The sequence below is a fragment of the Pseudopipra pipra genome, chromosome 2, assembly GCF_036250125.1.
Source record: "Pseudopipra pipra isolate bDixPip1 chromosome 2, bDixPip1.hap1, whole genome shotgun sequence".
Lineage (NCBI taxonomy): Eukaryota > Metazoa > Chordata > Aves > Passeriformes > Pipridae > Pseudopipra > Pseudopipra pipra.
Window position 1 is genome coordinate 116,050,354 of NC_087550.1, and position 27,920 is coordinate 116,078,273.

The following is a 27,920-nucleotide window of genomic DNA, read 5'->3' on the forward strand; positions in this document are numbered from 1 at the left end:
CACTGCAGCAATGACAGGCACCCTGATTTGGGAACATTTTCCCCAGGAAGAGGAGTCACCTGCAGGAACACAAGGAATGGTCAGATCAGTGGCTCACCCAACCTGGTACCAACCTTTGAAATGGAAACGGGCAAAGCTATTTAGGGACAGCAAGGCTGATGTGTTCAAACCCTCCTGCCCCCACAATTTATTGGATTAGGGATATTGGTGGCTATAGGATCCACTTACAAGCCTCCTGTTCCTACCACTGCTCAATACCTTCCTGGGCTCATTGACATTTTCAGTCTCTATAACATCCTGTTACAACTAATTCCGGAATTTCCTGACTCCCCACACTCCCTCTTATCTCTTTTGAGCTGATCTACTAATTTCATTGTGTCTACTCATTTTTATTATGCTGTTGCAGGACTTCTTGACTCAAAGCTCTGCATTCATCCTGTGCTCTGCCTTTATTATTTTTGTAACTTGGCTGCCTCTCCAAATTGAAGAGTCTTTTCAGTCTCCTCATGGAGCAGCTGTTTCATTCTCTCCAACTGCAGTTTTCTCTGTACCTCTTCTTACATCCCCAGGTCTTCCCTGAGACCAGACAGCACAAAGTGTTCAGGATGTCAACTCAGCAAAGCTTTATATGGCAGCAGAGTCCTGCAGCCCTGCTGACAGTGCCCAGCATTTTCCTGGGTCTTGGCTGGTGCTCCATGTTGAGATGATGATTTTGGAAGGACATCAACCTGTTGGAGAGAGTCCAGAGCAGGCCCCAAGAGGATCAGAAGGATGGAGCAGCTCTGCTGGGAGGAAAGGCTGGGAGAGCTGGGATTGTTCAGCCTGGAGAAGAGAAGCTTTGGGGTGACCTGATTGTGGCCTTGCAGGACCTGAAGGAGCCAACCAGAAGGATGGAGAGAGACTGTTTGCAAGGGCCTGGAGTGACAGGACAAGGGGGAAGGGCTTCAAACTGAAAGATATTAGGGTTGGATTAGGTATTAGGAAGAAATTGTTGGCTGTGAGGGTGGTGAGGCCCTAGCACAGGTTGCCCAGAGAAGCTGTGGCTGCCCCTGGATCCCTGGAAGTGTCCAAGGCCAGGCTGGATGGGGCTTGGAGCAACCTGGTCTAGTGGAAGGTGTCCCTGTCCATGGCAGGGGTTGGAACGAAATGAGCTTTAGGGTCCCTTCCAACCCAAACCATTCTACAATTCTATAATTCCATGGCTTTGCCTGGCCCCAAAACATTTGCAGGCAGGCTTAAATTAACACTTTTGCAGACAAAGAGCAGATATGACAGAAAACACATTTATTTATCTGGCTGCACAATGGAAATCTCAATCATTTTCACATGCCAGCTGAGGGAGAAGGGACTCACATGGCTTGTGCCTCTCTGCAGTTTTCAGTGCTGAATTTCTCTTTCTCTGAAGACATCCCCGTGCTGAGTGGCAGTAAAGTGTTTGGCAGTGCATAAACATGGAGAAAGACGTGGTTCCTGCCCTGAGGAGCTTAAAATGTGACACGGACAACACTATTCCAACATATAACAATTGACTGAAATATGATCCATCGGACATAAGATCCATTTTAACAAGCAACTGGAATACCAAATATATATATAAAGGGCACAGGGAGGACACAGTGGTGTGTTCTGCTATGTATTTATAGGTTCAGAAGTCTACAGGCACATAAGGTAGTGGTGGTTTGCTTGAGGGAAGGATTTTAGTTTCTTTGGCGGGGCTGCTCCAGCTGGTGCTTCCTGAACAAAAATATGGAAAATTAGGTTAGAAGTCAGCAATCCTTCTGTGATTTTACATGTCTGAACACTGGAAATATTGAAATGAATTAATTCCCATGCAACAGAGGAACTCAGATATAGGAGAGGTAGTGTGAAAGAAGTGATGGGGTTTCTGTCCTGTTGAGGCCCCACCAGCATCTGGTTGGTGAAACCCTTGGCAAGGTCTGAATTAGCTGGGAATCTAGTCCAGGTCAGGTTGGATGGGGCTTGGAGAAGCCTGGTCTAGTGGAAGATGTCTCTGTCTGTGGCAGGGGGGTTGGAATGAGACAATCTTTAAGGTCCCTTCCAACCCAAACTGTTCCATGATTCCATGGATCCCCCCAGCTCTAGAAAGAGCATTTTGCACTTTGTGTCTGTGGCAGGGAGGAGGTCCCACCACCCAAGGGAAAATCTGCTGGCAATTTCAACTCTCTTGTAGGCTAATGGCTTTTTCCCAATAAGTGATTGCCTGATCTGTATTTCAGTGAAGAGGAGAAGAGTCAGCAGGATGAAGAAGAAAACCTAAAAATAAAGATTGAAACCACAGAACTGGAGAGAACTTGGGCAATGCTGGACACTCACACCCCTGTAGAGGCACTTCCTGTTTGGAATTAAACTTGGTCAAGTTTCGAAGACAACAAGAAAAAAATTATATTATGTCATATTTCTGGTCAGGTTTCTCCCCCTGAACCAGTAATTTTCTTTTTAACAGTTCAACTAATTTGAGAGAAGGCTTCATTTGAGACATGAAGCTCCTGAAAGTTTCGGTGAAATCAGAAGCTGAGTAAGGGAGGAGAGAGAGGAATTCTCATTCCAGATGGAAGAGAAACTGCAATGAGTCTAAGAGTTAAGTATACTTTTGGATTATTTGGGCACTTAATACTGACCTCTTTATCAATTTTATGTTACTTTACGAATATTTAGAAGCTCAATTTCTTAATAGTTACCTGAAAACCTGTTCAAGAAATAATGTGTCACAGGGAGCTGTACTAAGACTCTTCTTGCTCCTCCACCTCTTCATTTCCTTCTCCCTCTTCCTGCTTCTCTTCTTCTTCCTTTTTTAGAGAAAATAGTTGTAGTTACCATAGAGGAATTGAAAGAAAAAATAAACAGTCTTGAAATGCAGAGCTCTGCTTCTGCAACTGTTCTGTTTCTAGTAAATGCAATATTCTTTGAGATTAAAAAATGGAATTAATGTATAGAGCTTTTAATGTACAGGGCATTTAATCTCCACATTCCAGGGCTTTAATCTGTGGAGTTAATAGGCAAGTGCTGGAATATAAGAACTCTCTTTTCAGGGAGGTTAGAACACAGCACATGGGTGAGCTGCAAATCAAAGCTCAAGAACAAAATGAGAATGTGAAATACATGTGAATATGACAAAAAGTTTAGTATTTTTAATGACATGCTTTCTTGGACCAGTAAAGAAGATTCATGGCACAGGAACTGGACTCCTGAATAATCTAAAAATCATTCAGAATCAGATAATACAGCCTTAGGTATATTGCAAAACTTATTTCTCTATTTTATGTGGAAGAAATGGCACAATTTGAAGACAACAGCCCTTTGCTTCACTCAGCCAAATGAACAGTTATCTGAAAGCTTGAATTTGTGCAACACAGACAACAACCTGTGCTTATTCTCTTCAGGAGAAAATGAAGCTTTGGAGTGTTGTTCTATTCTGAAAAACAACTGAAAATTGCTTTGCAGGCTCCTCTGCTCCTTCTCTTCCAGCAAAGTCTTGTCCAAAGGCACTCCCATGTGGATAAATAAGCTTTATATCAAAATGTCATCTCTAAGCTGCAAAAGTGATGTGAATTCCTTCCTGGCATAATCAACCTATCAAACAATATATAATTAGTTTTCAGTCAGGACTGCAGGTCTTAAATGAGCAGCTCAGACCTTTGGTTTTCCCCTCAGACACCTCCTGTCTTAATAAGAGTCACATCTGAGTCTCTGAAGTAAAATCCTGCTTAAACATGAGCTTAGAATGGACCTGCTGGAATCAGATTCCTGGTTTAAATAATTTTTCAGGGAAAATAACTGCATTAAGTGATTATCCCTGCAAAACCAGAAAGTTAATATGAACACCAACACAGGTCAGCTGGATTAGAAGTTCTTGTGCCAAAGGAATATAATTTCTTTTGGCATTTTCCCCCCAGAAAGGTCCCTTTCATGAGCACTCTTTGGAATAGGACAAGCAACATCTTTCAGATATCCCCAACTTCTGTTCAAAATTCAAGTCAGTTAGCTTTTCTAGGAAAAGAAAAGGCATTGTTCTTGCTTGAAGTATTATTTTGTGGTGCCAAGGTGCAAACAACCACCTTGATGGTCCTCACCAGCAGCCCTCACACTTTGCCCATGGGCACAGGGGGTTTAGGGTCTAGAAAACTCATCTTATGAGGAACAGCTGAGGGAGCTGGGGGGGTTTATCTGAAGAAGAGGAGGCTCAGGGGGAACCTCATTGCTCTCCCCAACTCCCTGACAGGAGGGGGCAGGGAGGGGGGGTCGGGCTCTGCTGCCATGTCCCGAGGGAAAGGAGGAGAGGAAATGGCCTCAAACTGCCCCAGGGCAGGGTCAGATCAGAGATTAGAAACAATTTTTCCCTGCAGGAGTGGTCAGACCTTGCAATAAGTGTCCCAGGGAGGTGGTGGAGTCACTTTACCTGGAAGTTTTCCAGAGGTGTCTGGATGTGTCCCTTGGGGCCATGGATTAGGGGTGATTGTGGTGGTGCTGGGTGAGGGTGGCACTGGATGAGCTTGAAGGTCTTTTCCAACCTTGATGATTCTGTGTTTTGGGGATTCCATTTCAGCTGCCAGGGGCACAAGGCACAGCTCTGACATAGATACAGAGATATAGGCAGGGACTGCCTTTGGGAAGTGGGAAGGTGTGGATGTGTCCTCTTAATAACTGCAGGTCTGTAGTGGAAAACAGCCTGAAGTAATATTTAGTTTTCCTGGGAACCCTGTACAACATTCCAGGCCTAAACTTGCAGTGCTGGGCAAAGCAGAAAAGTGCATAAGGATTTGCACCTGGGTGAGGAAAATATCTCCTTTACAGGCAGAGCTGCCTAAATTGTCAGAATGAACCTTTCCCACTCCCAACACTGCAAATGTAATCAGTTTGGTGTCATTGATTGCCAAAAGTAGAGTTGCCTTGGGAGTCCTTGGCAAAATTTATTGAAGATTCTGAAACACAATTTTTCTTCCATTTGCAGTTTTTTAATGATTAAAGGCCTATCTTTTTTCCCAGACAATAAGGCACTGATATGACCAATAATTATCTCTAGCAGAATGTGGTTGATATTTAGTTTCATGAATAAGGATTTACCAACTTCTGAGTGAAGCAATGGGACTGAAAAGGAATTCAATGCACACAAACAAAAGAGGAAAACAAAATGTCCAAGTACACTTACCCCTGTTACTGCATGTTCTTCCTCATTTTCCTACATGAGAGATAAAAAAGAAAATGTTAAAAAGACAAATCAAATACAGAATAGCAGAGGTCATACAGGAAAAAACACAGCAGAAATCAAACACTGAATTTAGGAAAATTATGTGGCATTCAGTGGATTCATTTTGAGACAATGTCCTCCAGATTAACTCACGCAGCACGTTTAAACTAAGCTTTTATGCAGGAAAAGGGCTATGAAATCATTAAATTGAGCTCCATTTTTCTCAGTTGTTTCAATCAAACCTGCTTCATTGACAAGCAAAGCCTCGGAGCTGAGGTTTTGTTTGCTTGTTCAGGTGGAGTTTTTGTGGGGTTTTTTGGCAATGAGCTGGTCTGCAAAATGCAAGTTAAATCAGAATTGTAGAGAGTCTTATCTATGTTAGTTTTCATCACTCAGAATCTGGCTTGTGCTTCTGTTAAGTGTTGTAGGCTGGAACAGATGCCTTGGCTGGGGAATAAGGAAAAATACAAGCTGGGTTTAGGCTGTGCATTGAACAGAAGTGATGAGAGAGATAAAAGAGAAAAAAATATGAATGTACAGTGAATAGAACTTAATGTCAGACCCTAAGCTGGTTGTTAAGGAAAAGAGCTGATCCTACCCAAAATCCCAAAGAGAAGGGGCAAAAAAATCAGTGGTTGATCTGAGTTTTCATAGAATGAGTTGAGATAAGAGAGGGAGGTGCAGTGCCAAGGTTTATATATGGCCTGGGGAATTGCTGAGGCAGGATACAGACTTGCATTCTAGTATGATTTTTAACATGATTCTAAAATAATTCTGCCCTGAAGGGAGCCTAATCTGTGCTGCAAACTGATTTAACTGGGGCACCTCTTAAAAAATATTCTAAGCTCCAGGGTAAAATCCGCAGTGAAAATCAGACAGTAAAAATATAGAAAAATTATTGCCAGCACATTTAGTGACCAGCAGAGCCCTTGCTGCTCCGTGTGCAGAGGAGCTCATGGTCTTTTCCTCGAAAAACTCAAAGGGATAAACAAAGCAAGGAAAAGGAATACTGCATCCAAACAAAATGGCTCCTAAAGTTCTCCACCAGAGAATGGGGATTAGGAATGAAAAAAGGAGATTAGAAGGGAGTTAAGGCTGAGCTTGATGAAGTGATTAGGGAAGGAATGTTCAGCAACAGGTGAAAAAAATTTCACAATCTAAAGAAATTTGAGTGCAGTTGTGTGTCAGTGGCCCAAGCTGAGAGCTGTTCCTGTCACTGCTGGATCTGTTTAAGAACTCTGGGCTTCCCAGACTTTTTGTGTGGATGAGGGGCTGGAGCTGCTGGAGCCTGAGGAGTCTCGTGCGAGTTCCATCAAGCACAACCTGTTGCACTGTGCCCTTATTGCTGCCCCTCTCAGGAGGCAGCTGCTGCCTTCAGAGTTTTGTTTTTCAGAGGATTGGGCTCTCTCACCGGTTCCCTCAGGGTCACACCAGCCTGAGGCAAAAAGCTGGAGCTTCTGGACTCCTGCACGTCCCACAAGGGCAGCAGAAGAGTCGGAGAGAGCTGCAGCCTCCACACGTATCCACATGGACCATCACCTGCCATTCCTGCTACCCAGGCACTGGAGGAGCCTCCATGGAACCTGGGAGCCTCCATGGAACCCAACAACTGAGACAGTCCCAGTTCATTTTGTGATCTGTCTTGTGCTCAAAGCCTGAGGTAACTTTACCTCACCAGGACTCTCCTAGAGTTTTTCCACAGCACTGGCATTTCTCCTGGGAAGTCACTGGAGAAAAGCTGGCTTGGTTACACCCAGCCTGAAGGAGTCATTTTTGAGATGGTTGGAAACTGGTGCTAAAAAGGGCCAAAATGCCAAGACTAAATTCCCACTGGCAGATTAATTCAGACACAGAACATAAAACTGCCATCTTTCCATTTTCCACATATGTCCTTTAGGATTTAACATCCAGTGAAGATACTCCAATGGCAGTCTTTCAGTGTATTTACCTTCATAAAACCCTAATCAGGTAAGAAACTGTTATTCTAACTTTCTTTTATAGGCATAAAACAAGATGAAGAGACAAAAGGTGGAATTCATCTCACTGTAGCTGCCTCAGAGTTGTTCTTCTCATCTAAACTTGCCCTCTGTGTGCTGTCTGGAGTGAATGAGGATACCAGAATTCCTACAGAATGAATCATGCCATCCCAACAGAAGTGATAATTGGAATGAACTATAGCAAGGCGGGCAGATGCCACATTGCTGAAAGGATTTGTCCTGGGTGACATGAGAAGTGGGTGGTGGAACAGGGTGAAAAATGCTTTTTGTGCTCTCTCCCCTCCCTGGAAAACTGAAGGAGAATCTATTTTCCCACTTCCAGCTCCAACCCATTCCCTGAGAAGTGGAGCAAGGTGCTGGTTGTGCAGGAGTGCTGCTGCATGATGTCACTGCTTGACACATTTGCAGACATGTTCCAGCATTCTGCTCTCATTTGAAAAACATCAGAGCACACTGGCAGCCAGAAGGGCAAGAAACCCAACCCAGCCAGGGATGAGCTGCAGTTTTGTGCTGGGCTTGCCTTGAGAACCAAGGAAAAAGGAATTTGGTGGCATTCACGTGTCAGCTGGAATTCAGTGAGACGTAAAAAGGGCTCGGGTATAATTTAAGGAGGAATGTCGGTTCCCACTGAGGGCTGTATCTCCTCATCACCATTTTGAAATTATAATGGAACTTCCCAGTTCCTGAGGCTGGCAGGAGGATGTGAAAAGAGGCTTTTCCAGCCCAACAGTGACTGGATCAGTCATTTTTAATAAGGGTAATGAGGAAAGGCTCACAGAGAGGTGTTTCCTCTGGAAAAACATTGCAGCTGGATGAAAACAAAAAAGAACCAAACTCCATTTATTTTGGTCTTTAATGAAAGAGTTGATGCATTTGTGACAGATATTCCCCTGGGATTGTCTCATCTCCAAACCACAAAAGAAACTGAGAAGTGTGAGGGCTTGATACTGCAACAGGCCTGACTCCTTGGGAAGAGTCACCTCACACTGCAGCATCAAAATAAACCCAGCCCTAAATGCCAAAAGAAACCCATCCCTAAATGCCAGAATAAACCCACCCTTAAATGCCAAGCTGCCCTGCAGTTTGAGATGTGCCCATGTGGCTGCAGTGTCAGATCATGACCCCACAGAAAGGAAAACACTGCTCTCTGTTTCTCCAGTGCCCAGGGGATTCTCCACAGCCTGGAGAAGCCACTGTCAGATCTACAACAAACATTAACAAGGAGATTTATGAGCACTGCAGATGCTGGCAATTTTTTCTTCCACCCAGGCAGGACTCAGATATCGAGTCCTAAATTATTCTCCATAACTAGGGTCTGGTTCCAAATGGCCATCAGAAAAAAAAGCAAGCTTATGGTGGCAAAAGGAGGCTGTGAAGTCATTAATTTAGGTTTCATAGCATCCTGATATCAGAGAAAATGCATCCAGAAAACAAGCAGGACCTCTCTGCAATCAATCTTCCCACCCTTGGGCACACTGAGAGGACCTGTAGGCTTGTTTCCTGTGCTTAGCACAGGCAAAACCCTCATTCCACAAAGAGAAGGGAAAAATTACCTGTTGATCTTCTGATGGTGCCTGATCAGACTGAGCCTCTTCAGGAGCCCCTTCATCTGCCTTATCTTCTGTGTGGGTCTCAGTTTCCTCCACGGCCTCAGACTTTTCCTCTGTGGCCTCAGATTTTTCCTCTGTGGCCTCAGATTTTTCCATGGCCTCAGACTTCTCTTCCACGGCATCTGACTTTTCCTCCTTGGCATCAGACTTTTCAGTCTCCTGGCAGCAGGGGAGAAGTCATTGTTACCTTCAGAGCTCATAATCAGCAATTCATTTCTATCAAATTCTTGACTTTTGGGGCATGTGGTTTTTTTTAATTTTGTTTCAGCACTCAAATGAAAATCCAACCCTTTTGGGTTCCTGTGGAAGGAACACTTGCTGGCATGTGGATCTGTTGGAGTTAGTGCAGGGAAAGCATGAATTGTGTAGGGAAAACATGAATTCAAGCCCTTCTCAGCACAGCAGATTCTCTGACTTTTCTGTGGAAAATTTAGTAGAATAGATGTTCACCCTGATGGCACATTCAGGCTTCAAGGAAAAAATGCTTTTTCACCAGCATGAATTCCAATTAAGGGTCATCAAGAAGCTACAGAAAAACAGAAGTAATAGAGGATTTCATATATAATCTCAACTTTCTTGCTGAAAAACATCAGGAAACTGTTCCTACAGCAGTCAGTCAAGTCTATTTATTCCAGCACTGTGACCAAGCACCTCCTAGAAGGCTCTTTATTTGACATCCTGCTGTACTTTCAGCCAGGAGGCTGAGAAAGGTCACCCTGGCTCACACACTGTGTCAGATAAAAGGAGGCCTGTATGGCCTTGAGTGGAACAGCAGAAACAGGATGAAATGCAACAGCAGGGAGAGCAAAGTCACGTTGTTTGGGACAAGCAGTTCTGGGGTAGAGACTAGAAACAGATTTTTCTGTTGCACTTTGGGAACCTGTTGGTCAATGATTATCAAGGAAGGAGAAGATGGATGTATTTAAATAAGCACAGAATGACTGAGCCATGAGTGTGACAGTGAAAGAGGTAATAAATGTGATGTGATTCGCAGATGTGTCCTCCAGATCTCTCTCTACCATCCCAGTCACTCAGGCTCAAGAAAGAGAAGCTCAGACTGGAACAGGTGCAGAGGGGGCTACAGGAACATCTGAGGGAGGGCAGGGCCTGTCCTATGAAAGGGTGACAAAAAAAAGCTTCATTACTTTAATCTATTGAAAGAGATGCTGGGAGGGGATATGATATATCCCAAAATAGATCAGAGTAAACATCAGGGAGGGATAGGATAAGGAAGAGCTCTGAGGTAGATGAAAAATGGGTACAAATTGGCTTTAAAGAAAAATTCTAATCAGCGTCGGTGTGAGATTTTGGAAGGGGTTTATAATAAAGAAGCTGAGGCAAAGGACCCAATTCATTAAAAGGGAATTTGGCCCCTTCTGAGAGGTGTTATCTGCTGTGGTTTCCTCCAGCAACAGAGAACTGGATTCAGGGAAGGTCTTGTCCTGTGTCATCCTGAATCCTACACCCTATGGGCAGAGCAGCACATCCCTGATAGGGGACTGGCTCCTTCCTCATCCCTGTGACCAAGCCCTTACAACTCATCCCCTGGCTCCATTTGAGTTTTGCTGCTTTTCCACAGTTTCATTTGTTAAAGAAAAGCCTCCAGTAACGATCCCCTGTCCTTTAAGCTTCACAAGTCCTCCTCCAGTGTCCCCATCACAGATGATTTCCTCAGCCAGTGTTCTTATCCTACAGAACCATGGCATGGGCACAGCTCTCCAGGTTTTATCCCCAGAGCAGGCTGGGGGGAGTGCTGGCCTAGGGATCTTTGTCCCATGACGTGGTGTGGGACATCAGACACGTCCTCCTGCTGACAAGCTCTGCTGGACCGGGACAAAAATGATAGAAAAGAGGTTAGGAATGGATCTTTTTTTTCCTGAAACTTCATTGTCTGTAAGATTTGGTGCTCTCTTGGCAGTTGTCTCCTGAATTATGGAAAACAAGTTTTACAAGTGAGGAACTTGCAAGTGAGAAGAGAGTGGGCACAAAGGCTCCTAAATTCCCCTTCCTCTCCAACTGGAGCAGGGGCCTGATCAAGATTAAAGCTTTAAAAAGCCAAACATTTCTATCCCACAGCATTTTCACACTCTGTTACACAGCTGCAGGAATGTTTTTGCCAGCACATGGGGGATGCTCAGGAAGAGGGATGAGCAGCTGGGAGTGAGCAGGAGGAGCTGCAGGAAGGAGGAAGGAGAAAAGATAATTTCTTTTTCTGGCAATATTGTCTCATTTCAAGTCCACATAAAACTGTGGGCTCACTGCACTTGATGCTGGTGGCATTGTTATTAAAAAAAGATCTCCAGAGGCATTTGTTTGGCTTAATGTACCTTTTACTTTTCCCCCAATCGGCCAACAAAATATTTGAAGATTAAAATATGTAGTAACATAGACATATATTGAAATTCTCTTGTGCAACATTATGTTAATACATTATTTTTTTAAGCAAATGATAACTTCTTAGAGATACTTTCTTGGCAGAAGTTCCCAAAATGAAAAGGATAGTGTTAATGAAAACTAAATTCATAGAATCACAGAATGGTTTGGGTGGGAAGGGACCTTAGAGATCATCCAGTTCCAACTTCCCTGCCATGGGGAGGGACACCTTCCACTAGACCAGGTTGCTCAGAGCCTGGTCTTGAAATAAGTTAAATATTTTTTTTCAGCATGAATATTAACATTTTAAAATCCATATGCTAAATTTGTTTTGGCAGATACATGAAACACATAAAGACCAAAGAAGGCATTCTAATTAAAACAAACCTATTGTGTAAATCTACCTCAGATGAATCACATATTCACTCAGCTCGAAAGGCAAAAAAAGAGTTGGAGCTGAAAGCATTTAACTCCAGAGCAGCTTGTTGTCAGCCAGAACACACACACATCCAGAGTTCTTGTTAATTCCATGGAGAACTCTGACATTGGGAATGTCATCGTTACACTGACTCTCCATAGAAACACAGAATTTGATTTTCAACTAATTTGAAAGGAAGTACCATTTATAAAGACTGGCTGGCAGGGCATTTACACACACTGTAAATGTGTAATTCAAAGCCAACTTAGGAGAAGCCTCCTTCCACTAACAGACTTAAGCTCAAGTATCTATGGATTTTGGGATATCAAGATTCTGGATATTAAGATCAAGAATACCAAGATTAAAACTTTAATATATTTAAATACAATTTAAATATATTTGCTCAGGTAAATCACTGAGTTCACTGAGTCTCAGACTAAGCATAAAAGTGGCACTGGCTTTAAAAAGAAATGTGCCCAACTTTGAGAGCAGCTGAGGCTGACACACCTGACCCCAAACCCACAAACTACATTGATTATAGTTCAAATGTACACACCTCTTGTAATGGGACAGCACTGTTCGTGTCACTAACCCAAGATTCAATGGGATCCTTCAGAAATCTATCACTGATTTGAGTGACCTTTCAGTCAGGAATAAAGGAATAAATAATTGTTTCCTACTGAAACAATTACAGATTTTTATAAGTAAGAGAATACTTAAATAACGACGTGTAAAGGCTACTTTGTGCTTGCTGCTGGTGTGAGAAGGATCTCCTTTACATCTGAGTGTATTCAGAGCTTCTTTACGTGTGTCTCAGAGTCAGTGTGCACCTTGGTGACAAGCCTGATGTGTCCCAGACATACCAGAGTCACTCTGTAAGTGTGGATCAACTTGCACAGGGAGCTGTGGCACCACCCCAGCTCCAACACTGGGCACTGACTGTTCAGTGTAAACAAGTGGATCTGGTGACCAGTTGTAGCCACACAACCCAGGGAGGAGTCGGGGCTGCAGAATGAGGATCTGCAGGACTGAAATGTGCATTTTGCACTGAGCAGTGGCAATTAATTGGCAGAGAATTTCACTACAAGTGTTTTGTTGGGAAGCTGTGATTTGTTAGGGAGCCACAAAAGGCTCATCTGGTTCTTTTAGGAAATAGGCTCAAAACAGTCCTGGATCAGGATCCTGTAGGACTGTGCTGTGAAACAGCATCGAGGTCATTAAAGAGCTTCTCTACTCCTGGTGCAGTATGAGACAGAGGATGGATGGAAAAAGAAATAGAATGTTTTAAGAGAAGAGTATAAAACATTCATGTTAATCTTATAAAGATTAATCCCTAGTAAAAATGCCTAGAAAGCAAATGTTTACCGACCTTTGGTGATTTCATGCTTTACAGTTTGCTTCTTTTATAAAGTATCACCACATTCCAGACAAAAAAAATATACTATCATTTAAGAAAGGATTAGAAGGAAACTCTGTCACATGTGTCATCATCACCATCCCTTCCACACCTGACTTATTATCCCAGATTTCTGCTGCTGGAAGTCACTGTCACGAGCCACCCATTGTGCTTGTGCTAAGTTGAGGTGACAGCTGAGCGAGGGGGAAGGTTATTTGTGTGACAAAGCACAGCCAACCCCTCATGCAGAGGTGCTGAGAAACACCTCTGCAAGAAATGCTAAAACACTTTTCTGTGTCTCTCTCAAACAGGAACAGATTCGAAAAGGGAGACAGTAGAAATTCTACTTTTTACATGGACTTTTTACAAACACTCCCACTTATTTCCACTTTCTGGGCTGGAGTCACCACCAAGGAGCAGTTAATCAGTGTAAACCACACTTGCACTAGCAGGAATCTGCCCAGCAGAATGTACCAAACATATTATTTTCAGCATTTACAAGGTTGTCACGAAGTAGAAACCGTAACAGTCTCTGCTGTCAGCTGGGAAGGAATGAATTCTAAAAAATTATTACTTTGCTTCGTAGACATGGTATCTAACTGAACCTTGCATGAAGGAGCAGATAATCTATGAAGTGGGAAGATGAGGAAATGCAATTTTCTTTATCTCATTGATTTCCCACATATCTTTTATAATGGTTATAATATGGAGTACCTGCAGTCCTTTAAGCCTTTCATGGCTTTGTGGATGTTAATTAAATGAATTCTCACAAGACCTTTGTGAGGTAGGCGAGTCATTTTTATTTCCCTGGTTAGGAGATGGCACAGCTAAAGCAGAAAGTTTAAATGACTCTCCTTATCACACAGGGACTAAGTGTCAGAGACATTTATAACAACTGGGGCTCTCCCCTGGGTGCCTTTTCAGCTGTAGCTCTCAAAGCACTCAGCAAACGTTCCTTTTCCTCTCTGCTTTTACAGCAGAGGATAAACAGGGACATTTACACTGGTGTTTCACTGCACAGTTGGCAGCAGAGCTGGACCAGAAGGCAGATCTCCTGCTCCAAGGCAGCTCCTCAGCCAGGTCACCACAACACAGCAGAGTTCTCTCCTCACTCTCCTGATTCATTTCTTTTGTTGAATCACCCACAAAAGGTGGCGATATTTTATTATCATCTAACATGAGCTCAGGAGAAGGGAGCTATGGTGCTCTCTGTTATGAAACTTCTAATTAGGAGAAGACTCTGATAAAAAGAAAACACACCGATGGCTAAAAAGAACACAGTGAAAAAAATGTGGGGAAAAAAAACACCAAAATAACAGGTTTTTCTTTTGCCAGAAATATATTAGAACATTGTGAAAATACAGTGGATGGAGAACCATGGGTAGATTTGCCAGAGAGACTTGGTGAAGTCCTGGGTGAGCCTTTATCTCCTCAGCCCACAGCCCTGCTGTTGGGGGACAGGACAAACCCTGTTTGGTGCCCTCAGGGGGAAGGGAAGGTTTCTTGTAAAACAGCCTAGAAATTGCATCAGGAAATTCTGCATCATTTAAAAGCTGAACATGATAAAATACTGCTTTGTGTCAACAACAACAAAACCATCAGCTGGAGCCATGGTAACAAGCCTGCAGTGAAAGAAGGGAAGAAAGAAGGATTTTCTAGTATTTACTGAACCAGTCACTGTTTTTTCCCCCCCTGACAACACTTTGCTGCACCAGAATCTAAAGTATTGCTTGTGACATGCTGAGTCACTGCCTATGTTCATCTTTTATTAAAATCAAATAAATGATCCCCATGGAAGGACAGCAGTGCATACCTTGGTGCCTGGAGGAGGAGCAAGGCCCAGGAATGAATAAATAATATTTTCTTCCTTTGCAGAGAAAAAGGATTCAAAATCCTAAAAAAAAAAAAAAAAAAGACAAACAGATAAGAGAATTGGCATCAAAAATCAAATCAAAAGCACAGGAGGAAGAGACCAACCCAGGTAAATCTTATACTGATGAGAACGACCATGAATTTGTACTTCTGCCTGCATTATCTAAGCCCCAGGAAGAAAACACAGATAAAGGGAGTTTCATATAGGCAATAAAATTAATAAATGGGCAAATCTCTCCAGGGACTTACACTTTAATTATATCCCATGGATGTCAGAATCAGATAAAATTAAGTGTCTGGTTTTAATGTGCCTCAGCTGTGCACTCCGAGGCAAAACTATTCCCACTTCAATGTTAGAATGAAACTTGCTGAGAGTAAGAACACAAAACAGGCCCTCAAATAAAAGACAACACTCAAAATGACAGCATGGCTGAAATGATGACAAGGAAACTTTATTTTAAAGAAAGGCACCCTGCTTAGGAAATGTAGATATTTTTCAGATCAACTTAGCAGAGGGCTGTGCTGTTCCCTCTGACATGTTTCTGTCAACCAAAATGTCTTGTCCACACGTGAACAGATAAATCCTTATGTTAAATGCTTGTTTTCACTGCTAATATAACTGGGAAGATGGGAGGGAGGCCTCCTGTCCTGCCTCTAGAACTTGTAGGGTATTTACTGTTTTCACCTATCAATTAAGGAAGCTCTGCTGTCACTGTTTTGTTACTGGAAAGCTCAGGACTCACATCTTACACAGGTGAAAATCAATGTGTGCTTAAGGTCTCAGCAGAAACTCTGGCCCACAATCACACCAGGTCTAGGACAGGGGACTGAACCCATCTGCTGAGTCCTGCACTACTGCCTTGAGCATGTTATCATCCTTCCTTTAATCCCAAATAACTCCAGAAATAGAAGCCTGTAAATAATAAGGTGCTGAGTCATCCTTGAGACTTGTTTGTAAAGCTGGGTTAGACCCCAGTTGTTTTATTGCACCCTTTCAGTGTTTCCAGAGAATAAATTGCTGGCCAAGAGTAATCCCAGGGAAAAGCTGGAGTGGATGGTTTAGCAGTCGCCTTAATGTCAACAAGACTGGACTCAGTGACATTTCAGTCCCATTTGGAAGAGCTTAAAGGCATGATAAACGACAGCCCATTTCACCCATTTGTCTGGGGGACAGATTGGCTTTCACACAGTCACAGGCAGTGGGAACTGCCTGGCTGGGAGAAGCCCTGGAGCACATTTTGTCCTGAGCAGGCAGAAAACCTGCTGCTGCCCCAGGCCACCCACTGCTCAAAGGATCTGTTTGCTGCTTTCCTGTTGCTGTGGGATTCTCCTTCTCACCTAACCCAGGCAGGGTCTGCAGCCTCACCCATGAACTCAGGAGTAACGCAGCAAACAAGAATATGAGGATTTTCTGCAGATTCCAAGGGCTGGAATTTGACATGGCCATGAAAACACAGGAGACTTGTGTCATCCACGCACCAAAAACTCCTAAAGCAGCCTGAGCAAACTATGGCATGACATGTCAAGAGCTGGGAAACAGGAGAAGACAGTAATAAGGAAAGGCCACGAAGTGGACTTGATATTTTATACATCATTTTGAGGAAAAGCAGCAGATGGCAAGTGTATTAAAAATCACCAGAAACACTCAGCCTTGGAGATAACCAGAGCTGAGGGCTAAAGCAAGAGGTGTGAATGACCAGACAACTCCTTATCAGAAGGGGATACACCTCCTATCATATCAGATGTTCTTTGGCAGCAGGGAATGTGCAATGACATCCCCAAGGAAATGTGGCATCTCGTAGTAACTGGAAGGTCACATATTTCCTCACACTGAGGAGGAAGCTGTTATGTATTAGGTAAGGGATAAAGGAATGATTACAGTGATCATGGAATAGTTTTTCTATTGCATGTTTGCACTCTTGCTCTCCTAATGCTGACCAAAGCAAACATTGCCAAGGCAGGCAGTAGGAAAAATGAGCAGTAACAATTTGTTTCAGGTAAGCAATAATATATCTGTATGAGAAGGAATAAATGGTCTAGGAGGAGGGTAGTGGTGTCATTTGTCAAGTGGACATCAGTGGAAAGTTCTTCCCCACGTGCCTGGTAGGACAGCAGGTCAGAGAGCACAGAGAGGGCATGGAAAAACCACCCTTGGAGTCTTTTTGAATTGTGGTGGTCAAAGCCCCAGGCAACACCAGCTGACTTTAAGGTCCCTTCCAACCCAAAGCAATCTGTGATTCTGTCGTTCATGTAACTGCTACAGCCAAACATATGGAAATACAGGGACCTCTGGAGGGCTGTAGTCCAGCCTGCTGTCAGAGCAGGACAGCTTTAAAGATCATCCAGTTCCAACCCCTGCCATGGGCAAGGACACCTTCCACTAGCCCAGGTTGCTCCAAGCCCCGCCCATCTTGGCCTTGGACACTTCCAGGGATCCAGGGGCAGCCACAGCTTCTCTGGGCAACCTGGGCCAGGGCCTCACCACCCTCACAGGGAAGAATTTTTTCCTGATATCTAACTAAACCTACTCTTTCAGTTTGAAGCCATTCCCTCTTGTCCTGTCACTCCAGGCCCTTGCAAATAGTCTCTCCATCTTTCTTGTTGGCTCCTTCAGGTCCTGCAAGGCCACAATCAGGTCACCCCAAAGCTTCTCTTCTCCAGGCTGAACAATCCCAGCTCTCCCAGCCTTTCCTCCCAGCAGAGCTGCTCCAGCCCTGGGATCCTCTTGGTGCCTCCTCTGGACTCTCTCCAGCAGCTCCATGTCCTTCCTGTGCTGTTCCCCAGGGCTGGAGGCAGCTCTGCAGGGGGGTTCTCACCTGTGGGGACAGAGGGACAGAATCCCCCCCTGCCCTGCTGCCCACAGTGCTTTGGATGCAGCCCAGTTGGATTTCTGGGCTGCAGGTGCACACTGCAGCATCAAATAAAAGTCTAATAATCCAGAGATTTTTTTTTTAAAAGTATGTGCATGGGAACTTTTTACTACAGTTTTCAGTTTACAGAGAATAGCCGAGATTTCAGCTCACAAAGAAAAGCAGAAGTGTACAATTCCATTTCTTTCCTAGTTTTCTGGAGTTTTTTTGTTAAGCAAAAGCAAAGACAAGAGCAACAGAGTGCTCAATATATTTAGCAAGTGACACAGATGCAGACTCTGTCTAGACATGAGCAAAGAAGCAGCTTAAGAAAAAGATCAAATAAGGACATATTTGCCAACACTGATGGATTAGGATGGATACTTGAAATTGGTGCTGTAGCCGGGCATACAAAATGAATCCATTTGTAATCTATTTCTTCAAGTGGCAATAGCAAAAATCTGAGAGAAAAATAAGATTTGAGTTATTTATAAGACAGTCTTAAGCTTCTCTGACCTCAAGGAAAAGCTGCTCCTAGTCGATGTACCTTCATGAAAATGCACCCCTAGGAAACCCCCATTTTACAGAACGAGTTGGGAAGTGGTCTTCCAGAACATCCATAAAAATATCAGCAGAAAAGCAGGTTAGCAGCAGGACTGCATTCTCTTGCTCATTGTGTCACTCTATTCCAGCATGAAAAAGAAGACTCCTCACCTGCCCCCAGTATCCCCTCTGTTCTCACCACCACCACTCCCAAAATGTCACTGACGTGCGAGAGAGGACATTGGAGAAGGTCCCAAAGGACCATTTCTCCGAGGCAAGAATCACTACACTGTTCCTGGCAGGTGTTTCCCTGATCCATTGGTAAAGACCTTTAATGAGATAATTAGTCAATCCCCTGAAAACTGCTTATTTTCTGATGTCTGACTTCAACTTTCTTTGCTGCATTTTTCCCTCATACATCTTGTCCCACCTCTAGTGGGAGTGGAGCAGGAGATATTTTACAAAATCCTGGAAGCATGGGATAATTCATGTGGGAATAAACCTCAGGAGATCATCTAGTCCAACCTCCTGCTCGAAGCAGGGCCAATGCTGAATTCACACCAATAATATTTGAAGGTTGTCATGTCTCTCTCCAAATTTCTTTTTCTCAGGGTGAAGGAGGAAAAGAGTGAGCTCAGAAAGAAGAATGAGCAAAAATGAAATGTATCAGATTTGACCTACAAAAAGAGTCCTACCTGGGAATGAAGAAAGAAAAAATCAGCAGGAAGAGAAAGCCGAGAAAATGAAAGAGAAAATATCCTATCCAAAAAAAAGAGATGGGAAGAGTTTGACATGTCAAGCACAGCAAAATGAAGATTAATAGAGGATATGATTCCCATTTACAAATACAAATTTACAAATTCTCCACCAGCCACATCATCCCACGTCACACTCACAGTGCAGCTCCCCTGAGGCACCTTCCCCTGGGCAACAGGGACAGGCTCATGAGCTGATGTGGCTCTCATTACCTCATTTATTTGGAAATAATGATGCCATGTTATGCACCCACTGGGATCATTAGCTATGAGCTTTGGGAGCTGGGTACATTAGAATTCTGGAGAGTTCTAGGCTAATTGTAATTTTGATTTAGTTTTTTAGATCAGTAGCTGCAGTTCCTTCCCCCATGGAGGTGTCTTTGCAAAAAGACTGTTTCTTCACTTAAGTTTATTTCAAGATGTAGATTATTTGGCTTCCTGAAATAGCTTCAGACATGGAATAAAAACTGTGTATTTACTATTTACTGGCAAGGCTGACCAGCTGCAGCACTTTATAAGGCAATTACTCTTTAATTCCCTGTATAAACTCTCCAGGGAACACCAGAAATATTTATTGCAGCATTGGCTGCCACAAACCCCAGAGTAAGATATATCAAATTATACTTTTCATTGGTGCAGACTGAGTGCTGAAATGCACAGGAACTCCAACACCCCATCTTCTCTTTTAAGAATCCTGTGAGAAAATGGGGGAAAAAACTGCACTCCAACATTTGTACTACCAACTTTTGCTCTGGGAGCACCGAAATTAATTCTGAAAACTTAGTGGCATGTAAATCCCTGCTCTCCCAGTACAACCTTGCAGTAGTTCACACTGGATTTGTGCAGTAACTTAAAACTGAGCTCACTATGTGAGCTGCATTTCAGGGTGCTTTGCAGGTTCATTCCAGTGATCATATCACAGCACTTTCCAGACTTTGTATTTCCATCCAGACTATGAGGAAAACAAGGCCTCAGATTATCTCCTTTGATTCAGAGTCCTAATATTCAGGCTGGCACAGTCCTATCTATCTGTGATTTGAACAAACTGTCTCAAGAGAAAGAAGCTGTTACAAGCACATATGAAAATACAAAAGTATCTGATGAGTCTGTTATGAAGAGATGGATGTTAATTGAATAAGCAATATAATTTCAACAATTCAAACCACATACTAAAACTATTCCAGCATACAATCATTCCTATTTATTTGCATGATATAATGGAAAAGAAAGATTCCTGGTCACAGCCTCTGGTGCCTCAGATGTCTACTTGACAGCCCAGATGAGCCTGTGTCAAACAAACAAAATATTAGCACTTCCCATGCAAAATTAATTTAACATTTTCCCTCCATGTGTACTCTGCTCTTGAAAATAAATAATCTTTTGGGTTTTTTTTTTTTGCTCTTCTGTGCTTAAAAAGTGCTTCTTAAGGGTTATTCTTTCACAGTGAGTCTCAAATTGTCTTAAGGAGTTTGCTTGACACTTCCCACTAGTGGAAAAGAGTCACTTCCTATGGAAAACAACTCTCTGAAGGTATTTAAGCATCCAAACAGTTTCTTACCCCACAGTATCGCTCCTCATTGAAGATCTGTGGAGGGAGGGGAATTCCATTTTGAGGCTTTTTTTCACCTGGGACATTCTCTCTCATCCATTTCCTGTTGTCCTCATCCCCTGCTATGTCCATCTGCTGAAAGTCAATCTTGTTGGCCTCCAAAAAGCCCACGACTTCTTGCTGCTTCTTTTTTATCTGGGGAGGAAAGAGGAAAAACTGAATTCCTTCTTTAAAAAGAAAATTGTTGTTACAAGAAGAACTCATGTGAGTATGTCAAGTTTACAGAATCCCAGGATCATTTAGGTTGGGAAAGACTCCAAGGTCAAGTCCAACCTTTGGCCAATCACCACTTTGTCAGCTAGACTGGAGCACTGACATGTCCAGTCGTTCCTTGGACACCTCCAGGAATGGGGACTCCACCACCTCCCTGGGCAACCCTGTCCAAGGCCTGACCACCCTTTCAGTGAAGAAATTCTTGGTGAAAGTTAGAAGTTCTTGAAGCTGGATCCACTACTCCAGCAGCCCTCACACTTTTCAGTCCCCAGAGCGCTGCCATCCCCCCCATACACCCACCCCCAGCTCCTTTCTTTCCTCCCTGGAAGCACTGATACCTCCATCTAGGGAATGAGGCTCAGCAGGGAGCCTCCCACTCTGCTCCCAGATCCATGAGTGTGGTGTACAGATGCCTAAGCTAATCCTGCCTGAAGTCAGCACAGGTTTGAGAAGGTACATATTCTCCTCAACATGTAAGAGCCTCCTTTTTCCTGCTAATTACATTCGACATTTAGCTCTCCATGAGCCACGTTTCTCTCTGTCCCTGTTCTTTAAAGCTGAGGGATAATTAAATATCACAGAATTAGAACCATGGAACCATCAGGGTTGGAAGGGACCTCTGGAGATCATCCAGTCCAACTCTCCTGCCAAGGCAGGGTCACCTGGAGCAGGGGACACAGGAACGTGTCCAGGTGGGTTTGGAATGTCTCCAGAGAGGGATACTCCACACCCTCCCTGGGCAGCTGTTCCAGTGCTCTTCACCCTCCATGGAAAGAAGATTTTCCTCATGTTGAATGGAACTTGTGTTTTAGTTTATGGCCATTATTGATATATAACATATAAATATGAGTGAAAGCTCAAGAAAATCCAGTACAGCTCAACTCCTGTGCTTCAGTATTTCCCACATTACAGAATGACATTGAACTTGGACCAGGAATAACATGTTAGATACAATTAAAACGTATTAGACATAGTTTCTGTGACACCTAAAAATCCTTCCTGGCCCTTATTCCCTTTGAATAGTTCTGTACAGACCTAGAATGCAGGCATCAAGCCTGTATCCCATCCCTTTACTCTGAAGATGTAATACTCAGTATAATTCCCTAATAAAGGAATGCTACTCCTGAGCAACACTTGAAGAACTTGCCATCTGACTTAGCCAGAATGATGCATCATGGTAATTCTGACATATGAGCCATCCTGTGATTTGAAACCATGTCTTCCACACATCAGACATCTGAACACCTGAGTTTAAATGACACCAAGCTGGTGTAAATCAGTCCGAGACAGGAAATGAAATAAGAAATAAATCATGGATTATGTATTTCTATAATCTAATAAAAGAGAAGAGCTGAAGCAGAGTGATAGCCTGTTATCCTGGAAGAATTTATTTGCATGAATAAGAATAAAATTTCCCAGATTATTTGAGATGGAAAGAACCCACAAGGATCACTGAGTCCAACTCTTAAATAAATGACCCATATGGGGGTGGATCCCACAACCCTGGTGTTATCACCATGTTTTAACCAACTGAGCTAATCTCAGGGTCAAGCTTTCCTGTGTAAATAAAAAAAGTATCTATGCTTGCTTGTAACAAATAACAAGAATAAAATGGTGTACATTTTTATGACAACAATAGAGATTTATGGTGAACTGAAAAAAGCACATCACTTTGAATGGAACCACTAATCCAAAATAGTCAAAACCCATACAGCTGACAGAGCACAAAGGTGCTTATTTACATTCTTATTTTAACTTTTCAAACAGAGATAATTTTATTAACGGTTACTCAGCATTTATGTGCAGAACATGTTCAGGTGGCAGAAAGGATTTTTTTGGAGGAAGTGGGAGAATAATATTTGTATAAATGGTTAATAAAATCTGTACAAGCCAGTACCAGGAGTTTCATCACATGCTCTGACAGACAGTGAACTCAAGTGCTGTCAGCTGCAATTCCAGTGTCAGCTTGTCCCCTTGGACACAGGCACTGCAGTGGGTACTGCTCCTGGAATAGCTGCACATGGATAGTGCCTCTGAGGAGATAAGGGAAACAGAGCTATAGATTCTGTACTCCCCTGCTTATGGCTGTAGATATAACTTTTAAACCAGGCATAGCAATTCTTCTTCAGGAGGGTCAGGCAGCACCAGGTCTGAAAGCAAAAATCAGGCAAGAGCTGTGTAAAGAATTAATGCTGAGGTAAAACAGTAAATTACATGGAATTATGCTGCATAAGGAAAAGGCAAGATGTTTCTTATTATGACAATAACAATAAACCAAGCAGAAGCTGTGCTGTGGCTTAAGGCTCCCCATTGCCAGGGTTAATCAGAGCAAAGACTTGGGACACACACTAAGTGTAAAAGTACAAAGCAAACCTTTGCTGGGGCTGGCACAAAGCACTGGGCAACCAAAAGAATGTCTCCAGCAATCAGCACTCAGAGGGGGGAATGGAGGATGTAACAACCCAGAGGACAAGCAAAGATTTTCCCAGAACGGATGAGATCGCAGGAGCTTGTTTGTGTCCTCACTTGTGTCTGATGGCATGGGAAGAATTCAAATTGCTTGGGCATAGATTACTTGGAAAGTGGTGGTGAGCAGGATATTCTTTCATCAATGCCATTTTCACTTTCAGCAAAGCTTAAGTTCCACCATCGCTGGCTGCTGGTCTGTTAAAATAATAAACCACTGTTCTAGATCGTTTCTAGCTAGAGGGTAAGAGTTGACCAGAGGAACTGTGGATGTCCCATCCCTGGAAGAGTTCAAGGTCGGGTTAGAGGAGGCTCTGAGCAACCTGGGCTAGTAGAAGGTGTCCCTGCCTATGGCAGGGGTTGGAACGAGATGAGCTTTAAGGTCCCTTCCAACCCAAACCATTCCATAACTCTGTGAAATTCTATAGATAATATTGTGTTCACCTGATGCATAATGAAATATTATCATCTATATTCTCACAGTCCAGTGCATTCCTGTTGATCAGCTGCCCATGGCAGAAGGAAATAGTCAACAATTTATAGCAAGAGGAACAGTTTGAAGCCATTGCCCCTTGTCCTGTCACTCCAGGCCCTTGCAAATAGTCTCTCTCCATATTTTTGTCAGCTCCTTCAGGTCCTGGAAGGCCACAGTCAGGTCACCCCAAAGCTTCTCTTCTCCAGGCTGAACAATCCCAGCTCTCCCAGCCTTTCCTCCCAGCAGAGCTGCTCCATCCCTCTGATCATCTTGGTGCCTCCTCTGGACTCTCTCCAACAGCTCCATGTCCTTGCTGTGCTGTTCCCCAGGGCTGGAGCAGCTCTGCAGGGGGGTTCTCACCTGAGGGGGCAGAGGGGCAGAATCCCTCCTCACCTCCTGCCCACACTACTTTTGATGCAGATTTGGAGGGGGGGAAGTTCATAAAATATCACCAAAATCACTAGGAATAAAAGATTTTAGAGGTGCCCCAACCATGAGCAGCAGCAAGCGAGACTTTGGAAGACCTGAACCCCCTTTCTCCCATGATTTAAAACCTTGCAGGATATTCCCAATTCCTAAACACCTCTGTAACTAGCAACAAAATTATTTTATTTTTTTTTACTACTTGCTCCAAGCCAAGCATTTAGTGCTTTTCAGAGCTATAAATAAGCTCTCCACATAATGAATAGTTCAATATTGGCTAAGTTTGGAGGAGAAAGATAATAAAACTGAAGATATTTAAAATAAATTGCTGAATCCTCGATGGGGAAAATGCAGATTAGCTCTAGAGCTGCAGTGAATTAGATCATTCAAGCATCTGATCCAGAGCACCACAATGTCACTGGGTTCACTGCAGTCACTTTTACAAAGCATTTATTAACATTTAAACAAGTAACAATGAGTAGTATGACCGTGTAGTACACAGAATAGAAACATTTTTCATTCTTTACCAATGATCTGATTTACACCAGAGGAAGCTGGACCCATCCTATTTGAAATTCAAAATCAACACCACACATTTGATGGAGATCAGGCACTTTGAAGAGATCACCAGTGCTCCTAGGACAGTTTAAACTTCCAATTTAAACTCTTTAGGGATTAAATTAATTCTTCTCGGGAAAAGCTGTACAAGGCTGATACAAAATTTAATTTTAATAGGATTTTAGTGACACATTGAATTTTAGGCTGACTCCTTGCATGAGTGAATTTTATTTGATGTAGACTAAAACTCGTTAAAGGTTCATTGAAAGGATCCCTCCCATCCATGTTCATCAGTAAATGTGGAAAACTGCTCCAGCTGAACACTTGGCATTGCAATTCTGAACCAGTAATGGGAACACATGCTGCCTTCTGAGATTGCTACGGCTACACACACCCCCAGCACACCAGAAAGGAGGAAATACGGAGGCACGTTGCCATGTGAAGATTCCATACTCTTCTCCTGGAGTCTCCAAAGGAGACCAAAACAGGTCGAACAGGGGCAAAAATACTGTCCATGCACAGCGTGTGGCGACTTATAAAGCTCCTTGAGCAGCAAGTGAATTATTCCAAATTACCAAACCTGAAGTCTCCAACCTCCTCTTCTTTTCTTGTGTTTTTTTTTTTTCCCTAAATTTCATTATAAAAAGAAGGAATGCTAAATGCCAGTAGTAAATTTAGAGTGTCAGGCTTAGTGGGAGAACTGCAAACCTCCTCAGCGGTATTCCAACTGGAATTTTGGTGAATGACCCCTGGTTCGTTTTCTGGAGATGATGGTCCCATGAACAGGGGGTGTTTTTTGGAGCTTTTCCACTCTGGAAGCTTCTTGAAGAAATGGAGCTGGTGTCAGGGAGATAGAGATGTAGTTCCAGCTCTGTGCAAGCACCAGCCAGTTTGTTTAGCCGTGTCACTGGCAGTGAGTGAGTGCCAGAGGAAAACTGAAATCTGAGCTCATCTGGGAACTGGATATAAAAGGAAACAGTCCTTTCCCGGTTCCCACCTCCCACGGACTTCCAACCTCCCCACTATTCACATGCCCCTCCCTTCAGCTGATACGCTCTGCTGACAGCTACAGCAGTAGATCTCAATGCTAAAAATCATCAGTATAACGTTTCAAGAGACACACACCCCAGAAAAAAACCCAAAAGACAAACTACCAAACAAACCAAAGAACTCCCCAAACCTAGGGAAAGGGAGGGGAGTGGGGAAGAAGTTTTTCTGCATAACTTTATTCAGCTCCAGGCTCTTTCTCAGCCAGAGTTCCCCTTTTGCAGGAGAAGTGTCCTAAAGCCTCTTTTAAAACCAAATACATTATTTTCTACTGCAGACAATCTGCCTTCACTTCTGTGCAAATACAATATCCACTGTGTCCTTCTTCAGTGAATATATACTTCATATATTTTTTCAAACATAGTAAATCTATTAAATGACAGATAATTTAGATGTAAATGTCATAACTGTGGCAAAAGCTCTCATGCAAGCCAGACTGCACTACCAGGAATTCTCTACATCTCGAGCAGCTTTCAAGAATAATGTGGCCAGTGTACAATAAAAATAAGGTTTATTACTGTTAAGAATTCCAGTTGTTTTTTTTTCTCAAATGCAAGCTCTGTCCTGGCACCTTCTGGGCTAATTCCCCACCCTGATCCCAGCAGTAAGAGGACGTTAAAGGAGTCACCTACCGCTGTAGACCCCGAAGATGTGGCCACAAATACTTTGATCACCATGTTGGCAGTGATGGAAGTGAATCAGCAGAGCCTGCTATCCACAAGTCACCACGATCCCAAGAGGAATTCAGCAGCTCCTGGGCTAACCCGGGTCCTAAATGGATGCCCCCTCCCCCAGGCAATCCAGCAGCTTTGCCCTCTCCTCGGGGTCCCGGGTTTTCCCACTCCATTGGCTCTCAGGTATTTTGGGACGAGGATTGGTCTGTAAGAGGAGCCGTAGCGAGGGGTTTGCACCTGCCCCCGGCCTTATTGCATTAGATTGACAGGGTGGCAGCCCAAAAAAGGCAAGGGAGAGTAGTGCACCAATGAGACAGGGCTGGAGAAATATCTGGGAGAGGGGGAAGGGACAAGTGAGAAGGGACAGGGAGCTGGGGGCAATCACAAAGCCATCAGGTTGCATGGGCACTGTCGCTGCTGTCGCCCGCACAAGAGAGCTTGTACCCTTTCCTTGATCACAACCAGGCTTTGGAGTTGTAGCTGGAAAATTTAGATTATAGAAGGGGAAGGAAGAAGGAGAGGGCAAGGGGAGCATAGATGCAGAAGTAATTATAGCAGAGATCACATTGAAATAAGCCTTGGTTATGAACACTCAGCTTTAAAGAATTCAGCTCATCGTCCTCACTGCAGGCTCAGGGATTTTTCCCTCCTTGATATTGAGGAAGGTGATTTGGCTGACTCCATGCACCCAGAACCTGCAGTTGCCTTTTCTCCCTCTTTTTGCATCACCAGTGAAAATTTCCAGGGCACAAGGTGAAAGAAGAGGTTCAGAATACTTTGGAAACGCCCCCACCTCCCCGTTCTACTCTCATTATCCAGGATGCTCTTTTTCCATCTGGTTGCCGCTTCTGCCCCAGAGATGGCCACAATTCACTGGCTGCCTGCACATATTTGCTCAAGGAGGTCTCTGAGCATGAGAGGTATTTTAAGAACGTTAAATAACAGATTACTTTCAAATTTTAAGGGCAAAGTTTGTTTCTGCTGTAAGTGAGCAATGTGAGCTCAGTAAAGCTGTCCCTATGCCAGAGGTGAAACTGGCCTAGGTTTTAAAAGGGGCTTACACACATTTCACATGTTAGGATTGAATATAGCAATGTCCTGAAAACACTTAAAATGGAATATAACACTTTATTTCTAGGATTGATTAGGTAGGACCAAATGCACTGCTAAATAGCAATAAAGCAAATAGTAAATATGCTATTGAAAGGAATTTTTTTTGTCTGTGAAAACCCTCCTGTGAGGCTGGAAATGCAGTACTCCATGTATGGAACTGGGATCCTGAAAACACTCACTGAAAACTAAAAATAAAACTATGGATAGTTTACACTGTGTGGCTCACCATCTGTCATTTCTTTTTACTTTTGAGAGACAACAGGAGGTCCAGCAAAAAGCCTATTAAAAGCAGGTATTTTCAGAGCATTTTCCTGTAAAACAAC

General features: G+C 43.3%; 1 protein-coding gene across 4 annotated transcripts; it reads right to left on the reverse strand.

The window, feature by feature from the left end:
- Nucleotides 1–1,267: 1,267 nt before the first annotated feature.
- Nucleotides 1,268–27,848, reverse strand: SH3BGR (SH3 domain binding glutamate rich protein). Of its 4 annotated transcripts, none has more exons than XM_064647079.1 (7): nt 27,824–27,848; nt 20,578–20,763; nt 14,814–14,894; nt 8,757–8,972; nt 5,168–5,197; nt 2,700–2,807; nt 1,268–1,734 (listed from the first exon to the last, which is right to left on the reverse strand). In XM_064647079.1, the coding sequence occupies exons 1-6, from the start codon at nt 27,824–27,826 to the stop codon at nt 2,742–2,744; spliced, it is 582 nt and encodes a 193-aa protein (XP_064503149.1). In that variant the 5' UTR covers nt 27,827–27,848; the 3' UTR covers nt 1,268–1,734; nt 2,700–2,741. The 4 variants fall into 4 exon arrangements, with proteins under 4 accessions (XP_064503149.1, XP_064503146.1, XP_064503147.1 ...); XM_064647076.1 differs by lacking the exon at nt 27,824–27,848 and adding an exon at nt 26,443–26,661 and having other exon boundaries at nt 2,700–2,803; nt 5,167–5,197; XM_064647077.1 differs by lacking the exon at nt 27,824–27,848 and adding an exon at nt 26,443–26,661 and having other exon boundaries at nt 2,700–2,800; nt 5,164–5,197.
- Between the last annotated feature and the right edge of the window lie 72 nt (nt 27,849–27,920).